At 57.0% G+C, this 19,735-nt stretch overlaps 7 protein-coding genes across 7 annotated transcripts; 2 read left to right on the top strand and 5 right to left on the bottom strand.

The window, feature by feature from the left end:
• Positions 1 to 281: 281 nt before the first annotated feature.
• Positions 282 to 3,951, top strand: JDV02_009803 (uncharacterized protein). Its single transcript, XM_047991492.1, has 2 exons — positions 282 to 449; positions 744 to 3,951. The coding sequence occupies exon 2, from the start codon at positions 765 to 767 to the stop codon at positions 3,417 to 3,419; it is 2,655 nt and encodes an 884-aa protein (XP_047847504.1). The 5' UTR covers positions 282 to 449; positions 744 to 764; the 3' UTR covers positions 3,420 to 3,951.
• A 1,076-nt stretch (positions 3,952 to 5,027) lies between these two features.
• On the top strand, positions 5,028 to 7,178 carry TAL1 (Transaldolase). The gene is made up of 3 exons (XM_047991491.1): positions 5,028 to 5,972; positions 6,034 to 6,417; positions 6,501 to 7,178. Exons 1-3 carry the CDS (start codon positions 5,775 to 5,777, stop codon positions 6,735 to 6,737), a joined length of 819 nt encoding a protein of 272 aa, XP_047847503.1. The 5' UTR covers positions 5,028 to 5,774; the 3' UTR covers positions 6,738 to 7,178.
• On the bottom strand, positions 7,165 to 9,330 carry JDV02_009801 (Bis(5'-nucleosyl)-tetraphosphatase (symmetrical)). The gene has a single exon (XM_047991490.1). It carries the CDS (start codon positions 8,745 to 8,747, stop codon positions 7,467 to 7,469), a length of 1,281 nt encoding a protein of 426 aa, XP_047847502.1. The 5' UTR covers positions 8,748 to 9,330; the 3' UTR covers positions 7,165 to 7,466.
• A 699-nt stretch (positions 9,331 to 10,029) lies between these two features.
• On the bottom strand, positions 10,030 to 11,355 carry JDV02_009800 (uncharacterized protein). The gene is made up of 2 exons (XM_047991489.1): positions 11,235 to 11,355; positions 10,030 to 11,111 (listed from the first exon to the last, which is right to left on the bottom strand). The coding sequence occupies exons 1-2, from the start codon at positions 11,257 to 11,259 to the stop codon at positions 10,708 to 10,710; spliced, it is 429 nt and encodes a 142-aa protein (XP_047847501.1). The 5' UTR covers positions 11,260 to 11,355; the 3' UTR covers positions 10,030 to 10,707.
• Positions 11,356 to 15,799: 4,444 nt separating this feature from the next.
• On the bottom strand, positions 15,800 to 16,183 carry JDV02_009799 (uncharacterized protein; the record flags this gene model as incomplete). The annotated part of the gene is made up of 2 exons (XM_047991488.1): positions 15,800 to 15,838; positions 15,902 to 16,183. 2 exons carry the CDS (start codon positions 16,181 to 16,183, stop codon positions 15,800 to 15,802), a joined length of 321 nt encoding a protein of 106 aa, XP_047847500.1.
• Positions 16,184 to 17,297: 1,114 nt separating this feature from the next.
• JDV02_009798 (uncharacterized protein) lies at positions 17,298 to 17,522 on the bottom strand (the record flags this gene model as incomplete). The annotated part of the gene is made up of 1 exon (XM_047991487.1): positions 17,298 to 17,522. One exon carries the CDS (start codon positions 17,520 to 17,522, stop codon positions 17,298 to 17,300), a length of 225 nt encoding a protein of 74 aa, XP_047847499.1.
• A 204-nt stretch (positions 17,523 to 17,726) lies between these two features.
• Positions 17,727 to 19,228, bottom strand: JDV02_009797 (uncharacterized protein; the record flags this gene model as incomplete). The annotated part of the gene is made up of 3 exons (XM_047991486.1): positions 17,727 to 18,799; positions 18,858 to 19,050; positions 19,109 to 19,228. The coding sequence occupies 3 exons, from the start codon at positions 19,226 to 19,228 to the stop codon at positions 17,727 to 17,729; spliced, it is 1,386 nt and encodes a 461-aa protein (XP_047847498.1).
• Positions 19,229 to 19,735: the final 507 nt, after the last annotated feature.

Genomic DNA, 19,735 nt, shown 5'->3' with positions numbered 1-19,735 from the left:
CTGCCATTGACACCATGTGCGACGCCATGTTCACGCCCATTCTGGGGAGCTTGGGTGGAAGCTGAAGCCTCCGCCCCGCACAAAATAGCTTCTGGTGGCTTCTGCCCCGCCTTTGAGTGACAAAAAAACGAGCAGCAACCGCTCTTCATCTAGAGTACTATCGACGCCACAATCACAGGTCTCGTTTCTTTTTTTGACCGCCCCTCGGCCTCCTCGTGGAGACTCGAAGCATGGGTGGAGCCGGTCCCCTGGAGCTTGGATGAGCCCCACAGCGTCGGCCTGCCCAAATTGGTGACATCTGGCCAAAAGGCACGCGAGTAGCAACGCTCGTCGTCCCACGGGCCAAGCTCTCCTTCGCATCATCGCCTCAATCAACCACCTAGGAGCTGGCTCATTGAATAGCTTGTTCCCTCTCCCCCTTCTTCCGGCCACGTGCTCTTGTCTGGCAAGTAAGTGAACCCAATTCTACCAGTCAATGGTCCGGCACTGGACCAGTGCCATAGGTAATATTTGCTGCTGCGCTCAAATGGCGGTGGATGGATGGCTGTATCTCAGGACGCCACGTTGGGCTGCAAAGGCTCCTGACATGGACGCATCGCGACATGCACCTGTGCGGGTCTCGCAGCTCCTCCGAATGCTCATGACCGGAGGCCGTCGACTAGGTCACAGACCTGGCACTCACTCGTCGACCCGCTGCAATGTCCATGTCGAGACACGGCTGGCTAACGACGAAGCTCGTCTAGCCCGCCTACCGGTCCTCCACCATGTCCAAAACCTTCATCGGCAACGTCAAGAGCGTCCATAGCGGCGACACCTTGGTGCTGACGAGCCCCAATAACCCCGCCGCCGAACGAACCCTCTCGCTCGCCTACGTCAGTGCCCCGCACCTGAGACGAGACGGCGACGAGCCCTTCGCCTTCCAGTCCCGCGAGTACCTGCGAAACCTCGTCGTCGGCAAGCCCGTGCAATGCACCGTCCACTATGCCGTCCCGTCCGGCCGCGAGTTCGGCACCGCCAAGCTCAAGGACGGCACTGAGCTGCCCGACGAGCTCGTCAAGGCTGGCTGGCTAAAGGTCCGCGAGGATGCCGGCCGGAAAGAGGAGTCGGAGGAGATCCTGGAGAAGCTCGAGAAGCTCCGCGCCCTCGAGTCGCAGGCCAAGAGCGAGGGCAAGGGCCTGTGGGCTGGCGTGGGCGGCGTCATCGAGCTGCAGAACGACCTCGGCGGCCCCGACTTCATGAAGGAGTGGAAGGGCAAGACGGTCGACGGCATCGTGGAGCGCGTTTTAAGCGGTGACCGCTTGCTCGTCCGCCTGCTGCTCTCGGACAAGAAGCACGTCCAGCCCATGACCCTCCTCGCCGGTGTCCGCACGCCATCCACCGAGAGGCTGGTGCCGTCTACGGGCGCCACGCACCCGGCCGAGGAGTATGCCAACGAGGCCCGCCAATTCGTTGAGACGAGGCTGCTTCAGCGCCAGGTCAAGGTCGAGATTGTTGGTGCGAGTGCCCAGGGCCAACTTGTTGCCAACATTATCCACCCTCGCGGCAACATCGCCGAGTTCCTTCTGCAAGACGGTCTCGCCCGTTGCAACGACTTCCACTCCACCATGCTGGGCGAGAAAATGGCGGCTCTACGTGCTGCCGAGAAGCAGGCTCAGTCCAAGAAGCTTCGCATCCACAAGAACCACGTCGCCAAGACCGAGGCCGGCAGCCAGGAGATGACCGTTACCAAGATTGTCGGCGCCGACACCATCATTGTCAAGAACAAGGCCGGCACCGCCGAGAAGCGAATCAACTTCTCCAGCGTCCGCGGCCCTCGCGCCGGCGAGCCTTCCGAGAGCCCGTTCCGTGACGAAGCCAAGGAATTTCTTCGCCAGAAGGTGATTGGGAAGCACGTCAAGATCAGCATCGACGGAACGAAGCCGGCGACGGAGGGCTTTGAGGCCAGAGAGGTCGCCACTGTCACGGAGAAGGGGAAGAACATTGGCTTGATGCTGGTTGAAGCTGGGTGGGCCTCGGTCATCCGACACCGCAAGGACGACACGGACCGTGCGTCCAACTACGACGAGCTCCTCGCTGCGCAAGAAAAGGCCAAGGAAGAGGGCAAGGGCATGTGGTCCGGCAAGCCTCAAAAGGCGAAGCAGTACACCGACTTGTCTGACAATGCCCAAAAGGCAAAGATCATGCTGGCCACGCTGCAGCGTCAGAAGAAGGTTCCTGCCATTGTCGACTTTTGCAAGGCCGGGTCCCGCTTCACTGTCCTCATTCCTCGGGAGAACATCAAGCTCACCATGGTGCTGGGTGGTATCCGCGCCCCTCGCGCTCCTCGCGCTGACGGAGAGGGCGGCGAGCCGTTTGGCAAGGAGGCGCTGGAGCTGGCGAATCGGAGATGCAACCAGCGCGACTGTGAGGTCGACATCCACGACATGGACAAGGTCGGCGGCTTCATCGGCGAGCTGTACATTAACCGCGAGAACTTCGCCAAGGTGCTGGTCGAGGAGGGCCTCGCATCGGTGCACGCCTACTCGGCCGAGAAGTCCGGCAACTCTACAGAACTGTTCGCCGCCGAGAAGAGGGCCAAGGAAGGCAAGAAGGGCCTGTGGCACGACTACGACCCCTCGCAGGAGGAGAACGGCGAGGAGGAGGCGCCCGAGGAGACGCCACAGGAGAGCGAGGTGACGCTGGACAAGCGGCCGACCGATTACCGGGACGTCATGATCACCAACATCGACAGCAACGGCAAGATCAAGATCCAAGAGATCGGCAAGGGCACGTCGGCGCTGGAGACGCTGATGAACGAGTTCCGCAAGTTCCACCTGGACTCTAAGAACAGCAAGCCGCTGGGCGATGCCCCCAAGGCGGGCGACTTTGTGTCCGCCAAGTTCTCCGCGGATGGCCAGTGGTACCGCGCACGCGTCCGCGCCAACGACCGCGCCGCCAAGGTGGCCGAGGTCATGTTCGTCGACTACGGCAACAGCGAGAAGGTACCATGGTCGAGCCTGAGGCCGCTGGACCAGGGCCACTTCGGCACGCAGAAGCTCAAGGCGCAGGCCGTGGACGCATCGCTGTCCTTTGTGCAGCTCCCGACGGGGGCCGACTACTTTGATGAGGCCATTGGGTACATTGCGGAGCTGACGGAGGGTAAGCGGCTAGTGGGCAGCTTCGACTTTGTGGACAACAAGGAGAATGTGAGCTACATCACGCTGTACGATCCCAAGTCGAACAATGAGCTGCCGGGCCTCAACGACTCGATCAACAAGGAGGTGCTGGCTGGTGGCTACGGCATGGTGCCCAAGAAGCTCAAGGCGTGGGAGCGCAGCAAGGCGTTTGAGCCATACCTGAAGCACCTGCGCGAGGTGGAGAGCCAGGCGAAGCAGGAGCGCCGCGGCATGTGGGAGTATGGTGACATCACGGAGGACTAGACTGGGCGAGCTCCCGTATTGAGAGGATGAAAGCGACTACCGTATCTACGATGTCGTCTGTCACAATAAATGAAGCAAGAGTCGAAAGTAATAGGACAGTGATGAGGAGCCCTGGTTCGGCGTGGTCCGTATCAGAGCGAGCTTCCACACAGAAATAAAAGACCTGCGCGATCGACAGACGTTATGATGCTTTTGTCGCGCTGTGGATATTAAGACGAAGAGCCCGCTTGTCGGTCCACGGGTGCTCCAATTTTACGTCGACGATGGGGCGCGCCGGAACGGGTCTCACGAGTCACGACTCAGTCGGTCGACTGTCCTTCTGTCCTTGACGGGTGTCGCGAGGCTTACTGGTGCGATGGTGTTGACTTTTGTTTTCTACGCTCGGCTCGTAGGGGAAGACTTGCCGGTAAGAAGGTTACCTAGTAGTTAGGGACATGATCGTGTGTTTATTTGCCATGATATCATGATGGTATGCGGATGATGCTACACTGGAACCATGTACGGGATGACTACTATTGGGAAATGTAGCCGTACCTCGTTATTACTTTGTAGTGCTCATCAAATTCACGTGCAGTTATGTGATGCTGCTGCTTGCATCCAAGGGGAACGTCTGGACGTCGGAACAGACAGAAAAGACGACAATGAACTGTTGACAAGCAGCAGCAGCAGCGGACGGGCCGGGCGTTCGCGGGTTTCCCCCGGTGGAGCCGGTGGGCGGGGCACGTCTCTGTGAGAGACAGAGGGCAAAGGGTTGTTGGGGTGGAGCGGTAGGGACGGACGGAGCACAGGCGTCCGGCGGCGGCGGCGGCGGCGGCGGTGACGACGGGCGGTCGGACTCCTCTCTCGCGGGGCCATGAAGTCATTGGTGGAGGGGGTGAGTGAAGAACGTGACGACGGGTGATGGATTGTCCAACCAGTCAGCCAGCCAACGCCCGTGGGACTTTGGACAACTCGGAAGAGAATGAGACGGAATGGGGGAATGCAACACCGCGCCTGAGGCCCTGAGCGGTGCCGCTCTGCTGTTGTGCGGCCATCACGAACGGCCCGGATGGCTGAAGGGCCTATGGATGTATTCGTACAGAAAGGTACCTAGCTCACTGGAACTACTAATAACCTGGAAGGAACGATTAACCTGGAAGGAACGATAGGAGCCCGGCAACCCCTGTGGAACTGCCCGCATCACCTCCTGCAGCGGGCACCCGGAACCAACCTACGTCAGTGCCCGCGCCGCGGGACAGCGCCCTCGGTGCGCCTGCTGGGACGCTAAAAGGACACTGACACTGCCTGTGCTCCTGGGTTCCCGTCAGACAGCTGCAGGTGCTCTGCTGTTCCCACGGCTCCCGGTCGCCGCAGTGGATGGATGCATGGATGGAACCCACGAGGCGGGTATTGGAGCCCCTGCTGGCTGGTTAGGTAGTACCTACTGGGCCTCTCGGCCGCTCCCTCCATCCCTCCCAGAAGCCCAGACGGCGGGCGTCGGCGGATAATTAACCACCCATTATATCATCGCCTCAAAACCTTGTCCCAGCCCGGACGACACTGCTCCCCCTCCAACTCGTTCCCGCTCCCTTTTTATTCCGCCTCTCCCGCCCACATCAACGCAGGACACAATTGACCTTGATTTTTCTCCCTCCTCCCTCTTGCTCGAATCATTCATCTCAGCTTCGACTCTACAATCATAGCCTCGCCCATCATGTCCAACTCTCTCGACCAGCTCAAGGCCACCGGCACGGTACGTTGGACACCTCTGCGCTGTTGCTACCCCGCCATGGTCGCCCGCTCGCCGCCCCGTCTCGCTGCCCCTCATTGCGTCCCGCCGGTGCCGGTGTGAGGGGGAGCTGTCTCTCAAGACGCCCCAAACCCGGGTGGCGAGGCGCTTTTTGCTGGGCGCGCGACCGCGATGCGTAACTCCGCATGGGCGCACAGGGCGGGAGCAGCGCTGGTGATGATGTTGGAAGGAGTATTTTCGCTGACTCGCTGTTTGTTTTGTTCCCTGCAAATAGGTTGTCGTGTCCGACTCTGGTAAATATCCCCGCATCATCCGCTTGCTATGAGGAAACCGTTTGCTAACCCGTCCTGCCAGGCGACTTTGCCTGTTAGTCCCCCGTCATCGATGCCCTCCGGCTTTCGCGACCCGCCTCGCCGCTCGAGCAGGCACGACGGCTCCTCGCCGCCCGTCTGGTCAGCGTAGGGAACAAGCGAAGCGGGCGCGAAGCGCACCCCTGGTGGGAACGTATAGCCCGGAAATGCTGACTCGTAGCTGTTCCAGCCATCGCCAAGTACAAGCCCCAGGATGCCACGACGAACCCGTCTCTGATCTTGGCCGCCTCCAAGAAGGCTGAGTATGCCAAGCTCATGGACGTGGCCGTCGAGTACGGCAAGGCCCAGGGCGGCGACATCGACTCCCAGGTCGAGCACGCCCTCGACCGTCTCCTCGTCGAGTTCGGCAAGGAGATCCTCAAGATCGTCCCCGGCAAGGTCTCCACCGAGGTCGACGCCCGCTACTCCTTTGACACCAAGGAGTCGGTCAACAAGGCCCTGCACATCATTGACGTGAGCGCCGCCTTCAGAACTCTTCATCTACGATCACCGCTAACACCTCTTGTCCGCACAGCTCTACAAGGAGCAGGGCATCACCAAGGACCGTGTCCTCATCAAGATCGCCTCCACCTGGGAGGGCATCAAGGCTGCCGAGATCCTGCAGCGCGATCACGGCATCAACTGCAACCTGACGCTCATGTTCTCCCTGCCCCAGGCCATCGGCGCCGCCGAGGCCGGCGCCTTCCTCATCTCCCCCTTCGTCGGCCGCATTCTCGACTGGTTCAAGGCCCACAACAAGAAGGAGTACTCCAAGGAGGAGGACCCCGGCGTCGCCTCGGTCCGCAAGATCTTCGACTACTACAAGAAGTTTGGCTACAAGACCATTGTCATGGGCGCCTCCTTCCGTAGCACTGGCGAGATTACCGAGCTTGCTGGCTGCGACTACCTGACCATTTCTGTAAGCACTCACTCACCCCTTGACACCCCGGTCTCGACAGTGACATGGAACGGCGCGTCCAAATGCTGACCTTGCCTACCCAGCCCAACCTGCTCGAGGACCTGATGAACTCGACCGAGGCTGTCCCCAAGAAGCTCGATGCCAGCAACGCCGCCTCCCAAAACATCGAGCGCCGCTCCTACATTAAGGACGAGGCCCTCTTCCGCTTCGACTTCAACGAGGACCAGATGGCCGTCGAGAAGCTTCGCGAGGGCATCAGCAAGTTTGCCGCCGACGCCGTCACCCTCAAGGGCATCCTCAAGGAGAAGCTGTCCAAGTAAATTGAAGAGTAATGTGGATGAAAAGGTACATTGGCTCGTGACTGTATGGGAAATGATGCACAAAAAGGGGAATCAGCCACCTGGGGTTGGGCATCTTATGATTGCAACGAATTAAGGATGTATGGATGCGCTGGGCTGAGGACGAGGGGCGACAGGTCCCGCAATGAGCTCGGACGTGTGGCCCCCAAAGAGGCGTGCTGGCTTTACCGCGGGCGCACCCAAGGCATGAGATTGTCTACATGTCTGCATTTTAGGTAGATAGATTGGCGCGGCGAATTTGCACATTGCCTTGGCGGCTCCTTCAGCGGCGGACATGCATAACTACGTGTATATGTACCGATTCGCGCGTGGTGAAGAGTGTTGTGCCTCCTTGGACTGGGCGTGAGGTGGCACGGGCTGCAGCATTCTACGACGGTACCGACACCCGCTCAGAGTCGAAGCATTGGTTTGATATTCGTTTCCTGTCACGGAAGAGGTATGATATACTGGATACTGGTCTAGAATGCATGCGTGCCTTGGATTCCCTCCCACCCCGAGCAACGCCGTTGTATCCCGCTCCTTATGCAAGCCACGCCGTCCGAAAGCGGACCGGCCCATTCTACCCAACGACGAAAACGCCGCGCCATGGAGAACCAAAGACGAGAAAAAGGAGAGCGAATAAGAAAGTTACTAGGGGGGATTAAAGTGTGAGAAATAGGAAGAAAGAAGAGACCACAAGACAATCCGCCGCTATGAGTTGTTGCGCATGCCCTGCCGGCACACGACCTGGACCATGGTGTGCTTCCACCCTGCGTCGGCGGGCTTGTCGGACCCCTCGATGATGAGGGCGGTCAGGGCGCCGCCGTAGACGCAGGCCGAGTCGAGGCCGATGGTGTGCTTGCCCTGGACGAAGCCGCGCTTGGCGTCGTGGCCGTAGATGACGGTGCGGCGCTGGTGGCGCGGGAGGCGCTTCTGCTGCTGGTTCCAGGCGCTGGTCCACTTGCGGCCCGAGTGGTCCTCGATGGGTATGGCGACGCTGCGGTAGGTGTCGTCGGCGTCGGCGTCGGTTCCGTCGCTGTCGCTGTCCGGGTTGTCTTCGTCTTCGCCGCCGCCGTCGTCCTTTTTCTTGGGCGATGGCGCATCGTGGCCCGCCGCCTTGCGCTCTTCCCGGCGGAGCTCCTCGAGCGGGTACCGCAGGGAGCGCATGTGCATGACGGCCCAGGGGTCCTGCTTGTCGAGCCCGAGGCCGGGGACCAGCCCGGCATGGACGACGTATATGGGCAGGGGGTCGGCGGTGAGGATGACGGGCTGGCGGGCGAGCCAGGCGATCTGGTCGGGGGAGAGGGCGCGGGCGACGGCGACGAACTCGGCCTCGCCGCGGTGGGCGACAGCGGCGTCCTCGTCGTCGTTGGCGGCGGCGAGCTCCTTCGCGCTGACGCCCTTGAGCTGGGCGCGCTCGGCGTGGGCGAGCAGGACGCGGTCGTCGTGGTTGCCGCGGACGGCGCTGGCGCCGAGGGCCATGAGGCGGGCGACGACGGCGGGCGAGCTGGGGCCCTTGTTGACCATGTCGCCGGCGGCGACGACGTGATCCCTCGCCGGGTCGAAGCGGGCCTTGGCGAGCAGCTCGTCGAGCTCCACGTCCATGCCGTGGATGTCGCCGATGATGAGCAGGCGGCGGCCGTTGGAGGGCGTGGGCACCACGTCGGCGGGCAGCGCCCCCGTGAGGGTCAGGCCGTCGAAGCCCGGGCGGGCGTACTGCCCGTACGACATGGGCAGGTCGGCGGCGCCGGGCTCGAGCATGCCGTCGAGGGTGGTGAGCTTGCCGCCCGGAGGGGGGTTGTTATTGTTATTATTGTTATTGTCCCCGCCGTTGGTGGTGGTGGTGGTGGTGATCTTTATCCTTGTGACGGCCGTGGGCGAGTCGTTAAAGAGGCGCGTGGAAAAGAGGTAGGCGCCGGCGATGAAGAAGACGGTGGCGGCGAGGACGAGGGACCGGTGGAGGGCCTGGTGGTAGGCTCCCATGGCGACCATTACGCCACGTGGGGGCCCCGTGAAGACGGTTCGTCCTCCTCGGTGTGCGCAGGCGGGCGGGCGGGCGATTCGAGGTCGTCAGGGCACGCGAGAACTTTGGAGTATTCGCCGTGGGAGCTGCAGGAGGAAGGGGGTGGCGGGAGGGCGGTTGCAGCGCTGAGTGGTGTCTCGACCGAAGTCTGCTGGTTGTCTTTTTTGCCTTTCCTGCCCAATCGCGCCGGCCATGCAGCGTGTGTCGTCGACTAACAATGGAGCCGCAGTGGTTGAGGCGAATCGAGGCAGGCTGGGGTGCTCACACGGCGTGCGATGAAGGTGACAAAGCACGGTATGTCGTTGTTGTCGTCGTTGTCGTCGGGGGTGTTTGTTGGGGGGTGATGGTAAAGTTACATACTACATACCGGCGGCCGCCAGAAGAAAAAGGTAAATGACTTGGCCCGCGCTGCCCACGACGGTGCAATTTTATCAGGCTTGCCAAGCGCCGGGCGCCCAGCTGGATGAATTGAATGGGTGCGTGCGTGCGTGGGATGGCGGGCGGCTTGCCGGTGAAGGTTCTAGACATTTGAAGCTTCTTTCACAACTATCAAGTCAAATCAATGATCAAGACCCATTTGGACCGCATCCATGCCATCCCATCGTCAACGTCACGTCGGGGGCGGCTAACAAGAGCCCGCTTCATTGACGGGGCGGCTTCAGCCACTCGAACGCCCAGCCAGACGCTATTGCTGGGCATGGCGTGCATGCGGTTAGGCCCAGTACCTAGGTAGGCGCGCGGGGCAGGCGCTAACTAACCTACCTACACAGTCGTCGATGCCAAAGAAACACATGCCTAGGTACTAAGGTATACTGTACTGTATAAGGTAGCTTACATATTGTGTCCTATCGGCCGTTCGGCACGCGGGGACGCCAGCCGGGGTTGTTGGGCCGCTGTTTTCCTTCTCGTGGACGCGCGGCTGCACGAAGAAAGTCTGGAATGAGCACCGGTCGCTCCTGCAGCAGTGCGTGTGTGCTCGGAAACATTGTACAATAAGCACCGATTCTAGGTCCAGCATACTTCGTTTACATGCTATGCAGAGACAAAGGGTTTTTTATAGCAAGTCCAAACAAGCGTCCACAATCCGAGACGCAATGCGCGTGTGCCCGTTCACTTGGAACAATTCGTTGGCCAGATAGAGGCTCTGCTGCTCATTCTGGTGCCCATGCGGGTCGTGGTCGAGTAGGTGTCGAAGAGCCGAGACCTCCGACGCATGCGGCTGTTCGTCCGTCCGCCTGCGACGGCGGCGCACCCTCGTCTAGTGGGCATCGAGCCCCTCATCAGCTGTTGCTGGCGCGGACGGGTAGACCGGCTCGCTAGCCTTCTCGCGCCTGCGAGGTCTGCGACGCCATAACTATTGATGCCACCAAGCTGGGGTTGATTTTGTTCCGGGATAGGATACTTGCGGGGCGCGGTGCTAGAGTACGCTTGCTGCGTAGTCTTCAGCCTCTAATAGGGATGAAGATGGGGGACTACATAGCATCGCGCTTCTCATGCGGCGCGCTGGGCTGGGCGGGTGCGCGCGTGGCTGTCTTGGGAGCTGATTACTCTGCGCTGGCATGCAGTTCCATGCTGCCGAGGTATAGTACGCAGCAAGAGTCATCCTCATATTTGTCTCAACGAGAATTGCCGTCTGTGGTTGAGCAGCGTGTGCCATTGAAGCTCCTTGCAGAACGCCTCTCTGCCTCGGCGCATAGTGTACAGGTATAATGCAGATGTTGTGCTCGGTGAGAGATGCGATCCAGAACGGCCGCACATGTCAAGAGGCTCCCCTCTGGAGGCCGCCGTCGCTCTACCCCAGTCCCTCAGTTCGATATAGTCCCCATGCTGTGATATAGGTCGTCGAAACACCAAAACGCCGTCCCAATGTCGCTCGTCTCGCCTTTCGAGTCACGCCCCCTCGGTGGGTTTGTTGGCATCACCCATCCGTCACCTCTGGCCGCCCTGTTTCTGTTTCTGTTGCTGCTGCTGCTGCTGTTGCTGCTGCTGCTGCTGCCGAAACTTTTCATTCTCCACGTCGCGCCAGTCCGGCTCGATGGGCTCGTTGCCGCTCGTCTCCTTGACGCCGCCCGCAAACGCCGACCTGCCCGCGTACAGCTGGTACCCCTTGTCGGCCTCTGCGCCCTCGGTCGCGCGGTACGTGACGGGCATGTTGCCGCGGAAGCGCTTACGCATGTCGACGAGGCCACGCTTGCAGTCGCCGTAGCCCTTCTTGAGCTGCTGGCACCGCGTCGGGAGCGTGTCGACGAGCGGCTCGCGCAGGCAGTCGGACGCCTTGTTGCGGTGCACCATGACGCAGTCCGACTCCTGGAGGCACTGCGCGAGCGCGTCCCCTGCAATGTCCCTTTTCGTCAGTCTTTTTATTTTATTTTCGGTCTTTTCCTTGGGGGTTTGGGTTGGAAGACGGGGGGGCGGGCGGATCGTAGGGGAAGCAAGGGAGGGACAGGGGCACGCACGCAGCTCTTGACAGGAGCTCGGCATCGTTGGCGGTGGGATGCAAGTCGTGTGTGTTCGTACGTGTGATGGCGCTGCGAAGATGAATGGGTCGTCGTCCTGCCGTCGTGGCTCGAATCTTGCTCCAGCGCTGCAGGTGGGTGTGCTGAACCATTATTGCTGCGGTCGGCACCTGATTGGCTATTTAATTAGGTGCAATACTAGCCGGAAGGGGACCGCAGGACAAGGACGCTGTTGCCCCCACGACCGCGGAGCGTCGAAGTCAGACATGCCACTCATCAACAACACCACCGCCATGTCATCGGCCATCCCACGAGATAGTATACAATGATATTATTATCGGCACTCGCCATGATTGACCCGCGTGTACACGGCGTCTCTTCGACGCGAGCATATCATGTCTGTCTGAGGCGGAAAGTTGCTACGTGTCAGACTACACAGAAACCCTATGCTGGACTCTGGAGTGCTGGCGTTCTATTTGATGACCACTACAAGGCAGCGACAACCCATGAATGGTCTCTCGTGTATTTTCTATAAAGTGCACTCTCTGGTCCCCCGTTCTCCAACGTGCCCAGCGCCTTCCGTCAATGAACCTCAGTGTGCCCTCCATCCTTCGTTTCCCCCGTTCGGATGCCCTCAATATCACCGTAATCATATCACCCAAGTGAAAAAGCATGACTTATGACAAAAATTTAAAACTAAAAAAGGTACTGTTAAGTTGATCAGCCTCCTAAGCGCTAGCCATGTCCTTCAGACCCTTGTCTCCCGGTCGCCCAGCTAGCTCTTCTTCCCTCAGGTCTGGTATCGTCCTCTCCCTCCTACCAACCAATAACCCCGCGGGTTCTGTATCCGATGCCGCTAGGAAACCTCTTGGTGATGCCGGCGTTTATATGGTCAATGCACATGGCCGGCGGGTACGGTTGGACAGAGTCATCACCTACTCAACGGGTTAGCGCCGGCCGCACACGATTCGAGCACTATGACATGAGGCTTACAGTGATACGGGTACTGCTCTTGCCAGCAGGCCACATACTCAGTGCTAGTCTCCGACAAAAATCCGAACACTTTCCCCGTGAGGCAGGCATATTCGAAGGGAAGACTTATGGTCTTTCTGTAAAGAATAGGCTTATGGTCTTTCCCCCACTTGTCTGATTGCAGCATAGGCCTCCGCAGTTGCTGTGCATCGGTAACCTTGACATTCCAAAAATCAATGCGATGTGCCAGCATCTTCTGGTAATGTTCGTCCTTGCCCGGCGGGATCTTCACCCAGCAGATGTCAATCCAATTGTCGCCTGGTAGGCGGCTGATGAGCGAGCGTACTCCCGCTATGTTCTCAGCTGTTCGCAGTTTCGTCCCTGGTTTTGATACTTGACCCGGTGGCACCTTATGGTCAAGACACCTGTGCTCGGCAACCGGGGGCCTGGAAATCGAACACAAGGTATCCGAACGCTGTGGGGGCGGAGGCTCGGGAAACATAGGCTTGAGAACCGGGTGCGGGATGGGCCGAGGACGGGGAGCCACGATCTCAAGTTCTGGAGACGGAGGACATGGAAGAGGACGAGAAACCGGCGGCTTAGGAAGCGGACGCGGAGAGGGCTGAGGACGGGGAATCGCCCGCTCAGGAGCTTTAGGCGGAGGAGCCGGGGGCTTTCGATTTATAGGCGGGCGAGGCGGAACGGGGGGGATCGGGGGGTTGTGAGCCGGAGGGATTGGGGGGGGCGATATAGGAACTTTAGGCGGAGGAGCCGGGGGCTTTCGATTTATAGGCGTGCGAGACGGAACGGGAGGGGGGGTGGGGTTGTAATTCGAAGGCGTAGGAGGCGTAGGAGGCAGAGGAGGCAGAGGCCTATATCTTGGACGCGGAGGGACCACGGGCTTTCGAGTTGGACGCGGGCGAGCCGGACGTGGGGGGATCGGGGGGTTGTGAGCCGGAGGTGGAGGAGGCGGAGGCTCATAGGTTGGAGCCGGAGGTGGAGGAGGCGGAGGCTCGTGGGTTGGAGCCGGAGGAGGTAGAGGCTCATAGGGAGGTGGAGGCTCATAGGGAAGAGGCGAAGCAACCGGGCGCCTTCGAACTGGACGTGACCAATCCGAAATAGGGGAAGCCGAGGCCTTGTAAACTGGAGGCGGGGGAACCGGAGGCTGAGGAATCGGGGGCTCAGGACATGGGGCCCCGGTGTTGGGGGGTCGAGACATGCAAGCGCCTCTGGGCAAGATCATTGCGTGTTTGTCGACGCTTGTTCCTCTGTCAAGTATGATTTGATGTCCAATATTCTTCCGTGCCGGGCGTTGTGTCTCGTTGGCGCTTGTGAGCTGAGTATTTCTCCGGCCAGAACGTAGGGACAATGATAGATGGAGAGCTTTCCCGGGCGGGCGGTGAGTGCAATCACCTTTAATATTACGTTCTGGTGGCCTCGGCAGCTTTTTCAAACGGGCGACATATCATTACATAAAAGATATAGTATCTGCTTCTGTTTCAAGAGTAAATTCAGCGTACGAGTAGTTCGCGTATTACTTGGTCTGAGCACGAGGCAACGATGAGGATTACGAGATGGTATCACAGGCCGCCTCTCGCCCTCGGACCATGGTGTTGCGAAAAAAAGACAACAAGTGACGGTTAAAAACTCTTGGGAGAAAAAAAAGAAAGCGGGATTTTTCCAACCACCTCATCGCCATTCTGAGCCTTCCTTGCCCGAAAGAGTTTGCGTGCATAACTTGTTGCCACCTTAAGGCCTGCGTTCATGTTTGTGCGCAAGGCACCACCTCATCGATGTCGCCTTCAGTGACGCTGTGTCAGAGCACCTACGGGCCTGGCAATCGCTCTGATGGGGCATTGTCATGACTGGAGAAATGCCCTGAACCATAGACCGGCTCGGGCGGCCGCGCACTCACTCTTCGGTGGCCATGGACCGCGCGGGCGGGCCATCGTGGCACAGCTTGCGCCCACGCAGCCAAGTCCGCGTGGCGCGTATGTCGACGAAGGCAAGTCCGTGGCACGGAGCAGCAGGTATCAGTGTGTCTGCGCTCAGTCCGTGGTGAACGTGGACTGAAACCGTGGCTCGCCTACAGGCTACGTGATTGATGGCCCAAGCACATCTCTGAGCTTGGTTTGTTGGTCGCCCTGACCGTCCGTACCGGGCACGCGGTCGACGCTAGCACCAAATTCTCAAACCAGGGATAAGGTGGTCGATTATGTGTATAAAATCCAGAATGGTTGTAGGCCCGGATCCTTCAGTATGTGAACGTCAAAGGTATCATCTATGGTTTGGCCATCATCCCCTAAGGTCCATGGATTGCATTTCACATCTCAGTAAAAGATCAGTCTCACAGGTGTAAATACGGAGACCTGCGCCAACCGGCTCAAGCAAAGCTCCCCACAGCCTCTCCATGTCGCTATCATATGTCCCACTCCTATTGAACTGGCCGTGGACCAATTCAAGGATCTCGGAGGTGAAAGAAGATCCTTGCCTGTTTCATAATATAGGAAGTGACTGTTCTTCGGCAAAATCTTCGAATCCCCAGCGAGTGCGCGCGACAGCTTAAAAAGGGACGACAGTCCTTGATCCCTAGACTCCAAACCGGGACCAGGGCGCAATGCTTGTAGCCTGAACACCTCGCTCTGGAGCTTAAGTTTATCTAGGAGAATTCAATTGCTGGTATCGTCAGCACCCATTCATAGCCATCAAGCTCTACTTCGTGCCATTATTTGACCGCATGGGTCAGATTGGCAACCGCGCCGTGGAACACATACCTTCAATGAGTGGGGCGACAGAATCCCTTATGCACCTCACGTGAGTGAACTTGTGAGTAATTTCCTGCCAACAGTGCGTGACCACAGAGCATGGGAAGGAAGTACGGGACGTTCTCCGCCATTCGTCGATAAAGCTACGGGCCAGTCATGCACACAATACCCAACGTTGCGCACACAACACCTGTACACTCTTCTATAAGCTATCAGCCAGCATCAGAGCCATATTCTTCAACAACGCGAGAAAATAATGAGAGATCTATACCATAATTACCCTGACACTATCCCTAACCCTGGTCCTAAGTTCTAACTAGGAGATTCGTGTCGGTATTCGTGTCGGTATATGACTGTATTCGTTACTAGAGTGTTACCGTATAAACTCCGAAATTTAGCTATCGCCCCGCTCTATAAGTAAACCCCTAGTGACAGAACTTCATTGGCACAATGAGCCTTAGCCATTGCCCCGCCGCTCAAGTAAACCCCAGCTTTATTGGCCTAACGCGCCTAAAACAACGATAACCGAGATAATTTGATAAGAATAGGAGAACGGCTACTTTCTTTAAGGAAAGTGCGTCTTAGAAACCCTGCATCCCGTTGCGGGGCGATGGCTAATTTCCTGAGTTTATACGGTATATAGGAACGATTCGTGGCTGTGATCATTGCTGGAGTGTTAAGAAGGCACTTCGAGGTGTTAAAGCTACTCATCTTCATGGTTAGGGTCCAGACAGTATCAATGAACGCTTCTGTAAACTTACCCGTGCGAGTCAGGTTGTCGTCAGCAGGTGATATACTAACGTTCGTAAACATGTTCCGAGCTCAATATCATTTGAAGTGTCGAGAACGTCGGTTCCCTCTTGACGACTACATGCCAAGACAAGTGAGCCCTAGAACCTAATTCTATGCTTGAATGGTCAGGTTTCATACCTTTTCCAACTGTGGTTGATCGACTGAGCGCTGTAAGGCTTGAAAAGACGGCAGTGCAGGCATTTGCTCATGCGTGTTCTCGCGCTCTTTGTTTCTATCGAGATGAATACTCCCAAGACGGTCATAGGGGTAATTGACACGGGACGACAGCTGAGCAACCTGCGCCAGCTCAGACTCTGAAGGCTGATGTGCCCGTGAGGAGATGGAATAAGATGCCAGGTGGGTAGACGGAAGAGATGATAGCGGCCACTCTTGGCTCCTAGGCACACTAAGCTGCGACATATCTGCATACAGTGAGTGTTGGACCGCTTAGCCACTTGGACAGCGCACGGGTTGACATCCTTGCTTACAAGTAGACGTTACACCTTGATCCTGTACAGGTATGGTAGCAACATCCTCGGTCGATGCGGAAAGGAAAGGTCGCCCACTGGACTTGTCCGCATGCTGCGCCCATTGTGTAGCATTCTGGTAGTCTCTTGGGGCTCCAAATCCTATTCTCATCTTTGGCATTGCTTGTGAGTGAAATTTGGTGTGGTGATTCCTCAGAGCTCGGGAGGAAGAGAAAGGGGGATAATGGCAGTCATGCACCTTACAGGGAAATCGTGGTGCATGAGCCTCTTCGTGACTATCCCGAGAAGCCTCGGTCTCGAAGCCTGTGCTTGCAAAGGGACAAGACGACAGACGACAAGTGAACGCAGCGAAACAAAAGTCTTGTTTGAATTTTTCGAGCTCTTGAATTGCGATTCCTGGGTAATCACGCATCTCAAGCAGGGCTCTGACCGTGTGTTGATAGTTGAGCAGCAGAGTTGATAGGTTGGTAATCTCCCCGAGGCCTCCTATTCCTTGTACATCAGTCAGCAAAATTTCTCTGAAACCCTCAGATGACGGGTACAGATCGACAATACCGATGGTTTGGCTTTCTTCAAGTGTTTTTGCTGCTCTCTTTGCCACGATAGCCCGTGCAGCCTTCCAGAGCTCTGGATGGTTCTGCACCCGACGAAGTCGGTCATCTAGAAACCTTTGGTCTGAAGACTGGTCGCCTGATATAGGCAGGGAGTTCAATGCCAGAGAAAGCTCTTGAGACCGAGCAAAGAATGGCGTGTCCGGGTCAAGGCCATTCTCTGAGGCTGCAATGGTAAGAAGATACTCTATCCAATTCTCTGAGGCATATACATGCAAGCCGTGCAAGCCTCGTAACACACGATGGAGACGCGTCTTCTCTGAGCAAGTGGGCTGGAAGTTTTGAAGTCCCGACAGCAAACACGTCGCGGTGATGTATCCCTGTTCAAGGAGAGCCCGAGACTCGTTCAAGAAGTTATTGCTCTCTGTATCTTGAAGGAATCTAACCGGTATTATAAGAACTCTTAACAAACATCAATGACGGTGCTGCGAATACTCACTGCTTTACTGAGGAATGAACGAGAGAAAAGGTAGAGTCACTACGCTCTTCAATGAGCGGCGCACACATATCAAAGAGGTAGTTCGGGGCCAACTCCTGAATCTCGAGGTCCTGCGCGTCGTAGTCAAACGCCAGAGCAGATCGAAGCTCCGCCTTTCGAAGAGGCCTCTTGGCGAAGGCGATCCAACCGAGTATAGACTGCAGTCGAGTGACTGAGCGCATGTCGAAACGGGATACGAGACGCGCGAGTATCTGTTGATAACTTCATGACTCAGCTCCCGATGTATAGAGCAGGATTGAGTGGGGAACCAACAACTCGGTTAATTTCCTGGGGAGCGTATCGATTGCATCCCTGAGCTCGCTCTTCTTGACAAACATCTGGGATGCCAAGTACTCGAGAACAAGTCGTGCCCAAAGAAACATTCCTCAATTCCCGTCAGTATACTGTATCTTCTTGTACTCAATTACTCCGCACAGCGTACCGTCAGCTTTTTCAGCGAGTCGAAGCTCAAGCTCCTTCAAGTCTGTGTCCGTAATCCCCATTTGAAACCATCGCGACCGGTGCTCCGAAAGCTTCGAGGCAGTGTACACCGAGATTGCCTTGCTGAGTGCAGTTTTCTCGTTGGTCAGCGATACTTGTTGCTTTGCTTTCAACTTCTTGGGTGTTTCATTCTGCATGTTAGTCGTAACGAGGACCTTGCAGATTGTCGAATTCGCTCTCAATGCTGACGACACCATTCGTTCTAGGTGAGTAATAATCTTAAGCTGCGTCTTCTCTTCGCACTCATCTAACCCGTCCAGGATAATATGGATATAGCTGGTCTGCGACGGATTGTCTGAAATAGCCCCGATCACCGACAAAATCAGGCTCTCGAGGGCTTGTACAGACGGACTCTTCTTCTCTTGTATGAATTGCTTGTAAATGTAGGCAATTAGGTCCGAACTGGCTTGTACGAGCCGTAAGAGGATTGATCGCAGTATTTGTCCGTACTCGGTGGATGCTGCTTGAGCGTAGGTACAGATATGGCAAACCACCAAGGATTGCTTCGACGCTCGGAGGAAGTTGGTGATGTGGGCGGCGAGAACACTTTTTCCAGTCCCTACATTGCCGCGAAGGACGAGAAAGGCGAGCTCCTGGCTGCACTTCATCCATGCGGCAATCTTGTTTTGCTTGAGGATCCAGTCACAGGTTCCGTCGTATCTTTGAGCTTCGGTAATGACCAAGTCGAAGATTTTGAGCTGCTCGTGGTCATCCATTTTAAGCCAGCCGACAATGGCCTGATACTGCTTTGCTGTGTTTTCCGTGTCCTTCTCGGCCATTTCCTCAAGTGACTCTTGCCTCTGGAGTTCAAGGGCTTCTCTGAGCTTTTTCACCTCAGAGAGTCCCACGGCGGAAGCCGTTTTGTCGATGAGGGCTTCGTGAGCTTTGAGGTCCTCGATTATCCCGTTGAAGCGACGCTCGAAACGTCCCCAAGAAGTCATGAACAAGACTTTCCACCCTGCCACACATCGGCATCAGTGACAGGCAACGAACAGCAAGTCCTCGCTTAGACGTACCACTCCTGCGCACAAATTTGTATGCCTCCTTGTGGAATTTGCAAATGTCAGCGTAGAAAATTGCGAGAACCTTCTGGATCTCATGGTTCGCTAAAAATGCCTGGCTGATGATTTTGAGTCGTGCCAAAGGCTCCGCTATACGAGCATAGGCCTGTATGAGCTTCTCAAACGCCTCGATCTGGTCAGATGCTACCTGCACATGCAGCTCGGTTATTAATCACTCTCAAGCGTAGTGTGCTAGTAATGCGCACCTTGAGAATTAGTTTTATTGGTGCCCATATCCAAGGCAAGAATGGCGTGCCATTGCAGACAACTTCGATCGACTGAGAATAGTATTGCAGCCCCTTGAAAAGAGGCTCCAATCGCCGCATGTTTCTTAGAGACTGACGAGCTGCCAGCTCATTTTCAATGGCGCGGGCCGCCTCTTCCACATTCCTTAGTGTACACTCGGCAAACTTGGCACTGTCGGTCTTCGAAATGGTTTGTTCAAGGTCATCAAACGCTTTACGAATGGTGCGCTGAGCTGCCACTGAGACTCGCGCTGTGAGTTCCATTTTTTGTACACTTTGAACACCTACCAGATAACCGCCAGTCAAGGGGACCTCTTCTGTAAAATACAACAGAAGAGGACGAGGTCGTCGTCAGGCTTCCAGCTGAGGCTGTGCTGCGACTGGAGACGAGTGGGAGCGACAGGCAATTGTGCGCCTTAGGGAAGGAGCAGCGCTGCCACCGGCTTGTAGGTAAGGCACACTTGCATGCATTGCTGCCCTGCAAAGGCTCATTGTCCAGTTTTCGCTAGTCGGTGGGCTATCGTGCTTACTGTTTGCACTTCGACATGAGGCTAGGGCCCAACTTGATCATCTATGGACCTCATTTTG

The sequence above is a fragment of the Purpureocillium takamizusanense genome, chromosome 10 (genome assembly GCF_022605165.1).
Source record: "Purpureocillium takamizusanense chromosome 10, complete sequence".
Taxonomy (NCBI): Eukaryota; Fungi; Ascomycota; class Sordariomycetes; order Hypocreales; family Ophiocordycipitaceae; genus Purpureocillium; species Purpureocillium takamizusanense.
This window is presented reverse-complemented; position numbering and strand designations above follow the sequence as displayed.

What these genes read in the sequence shown, in the direction of transcription:
- JDV02_009801 (XM_047991490.1), bottom strand. Translation starts at nt 8,747, where the DNA reads ATGGTCGCCATGGGAGCCTACCACCAGGCCCTCCACCGGTCCCTCGTC.
- JDV02_009800 (XM_047991489.1), bottom strand. Translation starts at nt 11,259, where the DNA reads ATGCCGAGCTCCTGTCAAGAGCTGC. An exon ending in GAGCTCCTGTCAAGAGCTGC is followed by an intron (nt 11,112 to 11,234) that starts GTGCGTGCCCCT and finishes GGGACATTGCAG; the next exon opens with GGGACGCGCTCGCGCAGTGC.
- TAL1 (XM_047991491.1), top strand. Translation starts at nt 5,775, where the DNA reads ATGGACGTGGCCGTCGAGTACGGCAAGGCCCAGGGCGGCGACATCGAC. An exon ending in AGGCCCTGCACATCATTGAC is followed by an intron (nt 5,973 to 6,033) that starts GTGAGCGCCGCC and finishes TTGTCCGCACAG; the next exon opens with CTCTACAAGGAGCAGGGCAT. An exon ending in GCGACTACCTGACCATTTCT is followed by an intron (nt 6,418 to 6,500) that starts GTAAGCACTCAC and finishes TTGCCTACCCAG; the next exon opens with CCCAACCTGCTCGAGGACCT.
- JDV02_009803 (XM_047991492.1), top strand. Translation starts at nt 765, where the DNA reads ATGTCCAAAACCTTCATCGGCAACGTCAAGAGCGTCCATAGCGGCGAC.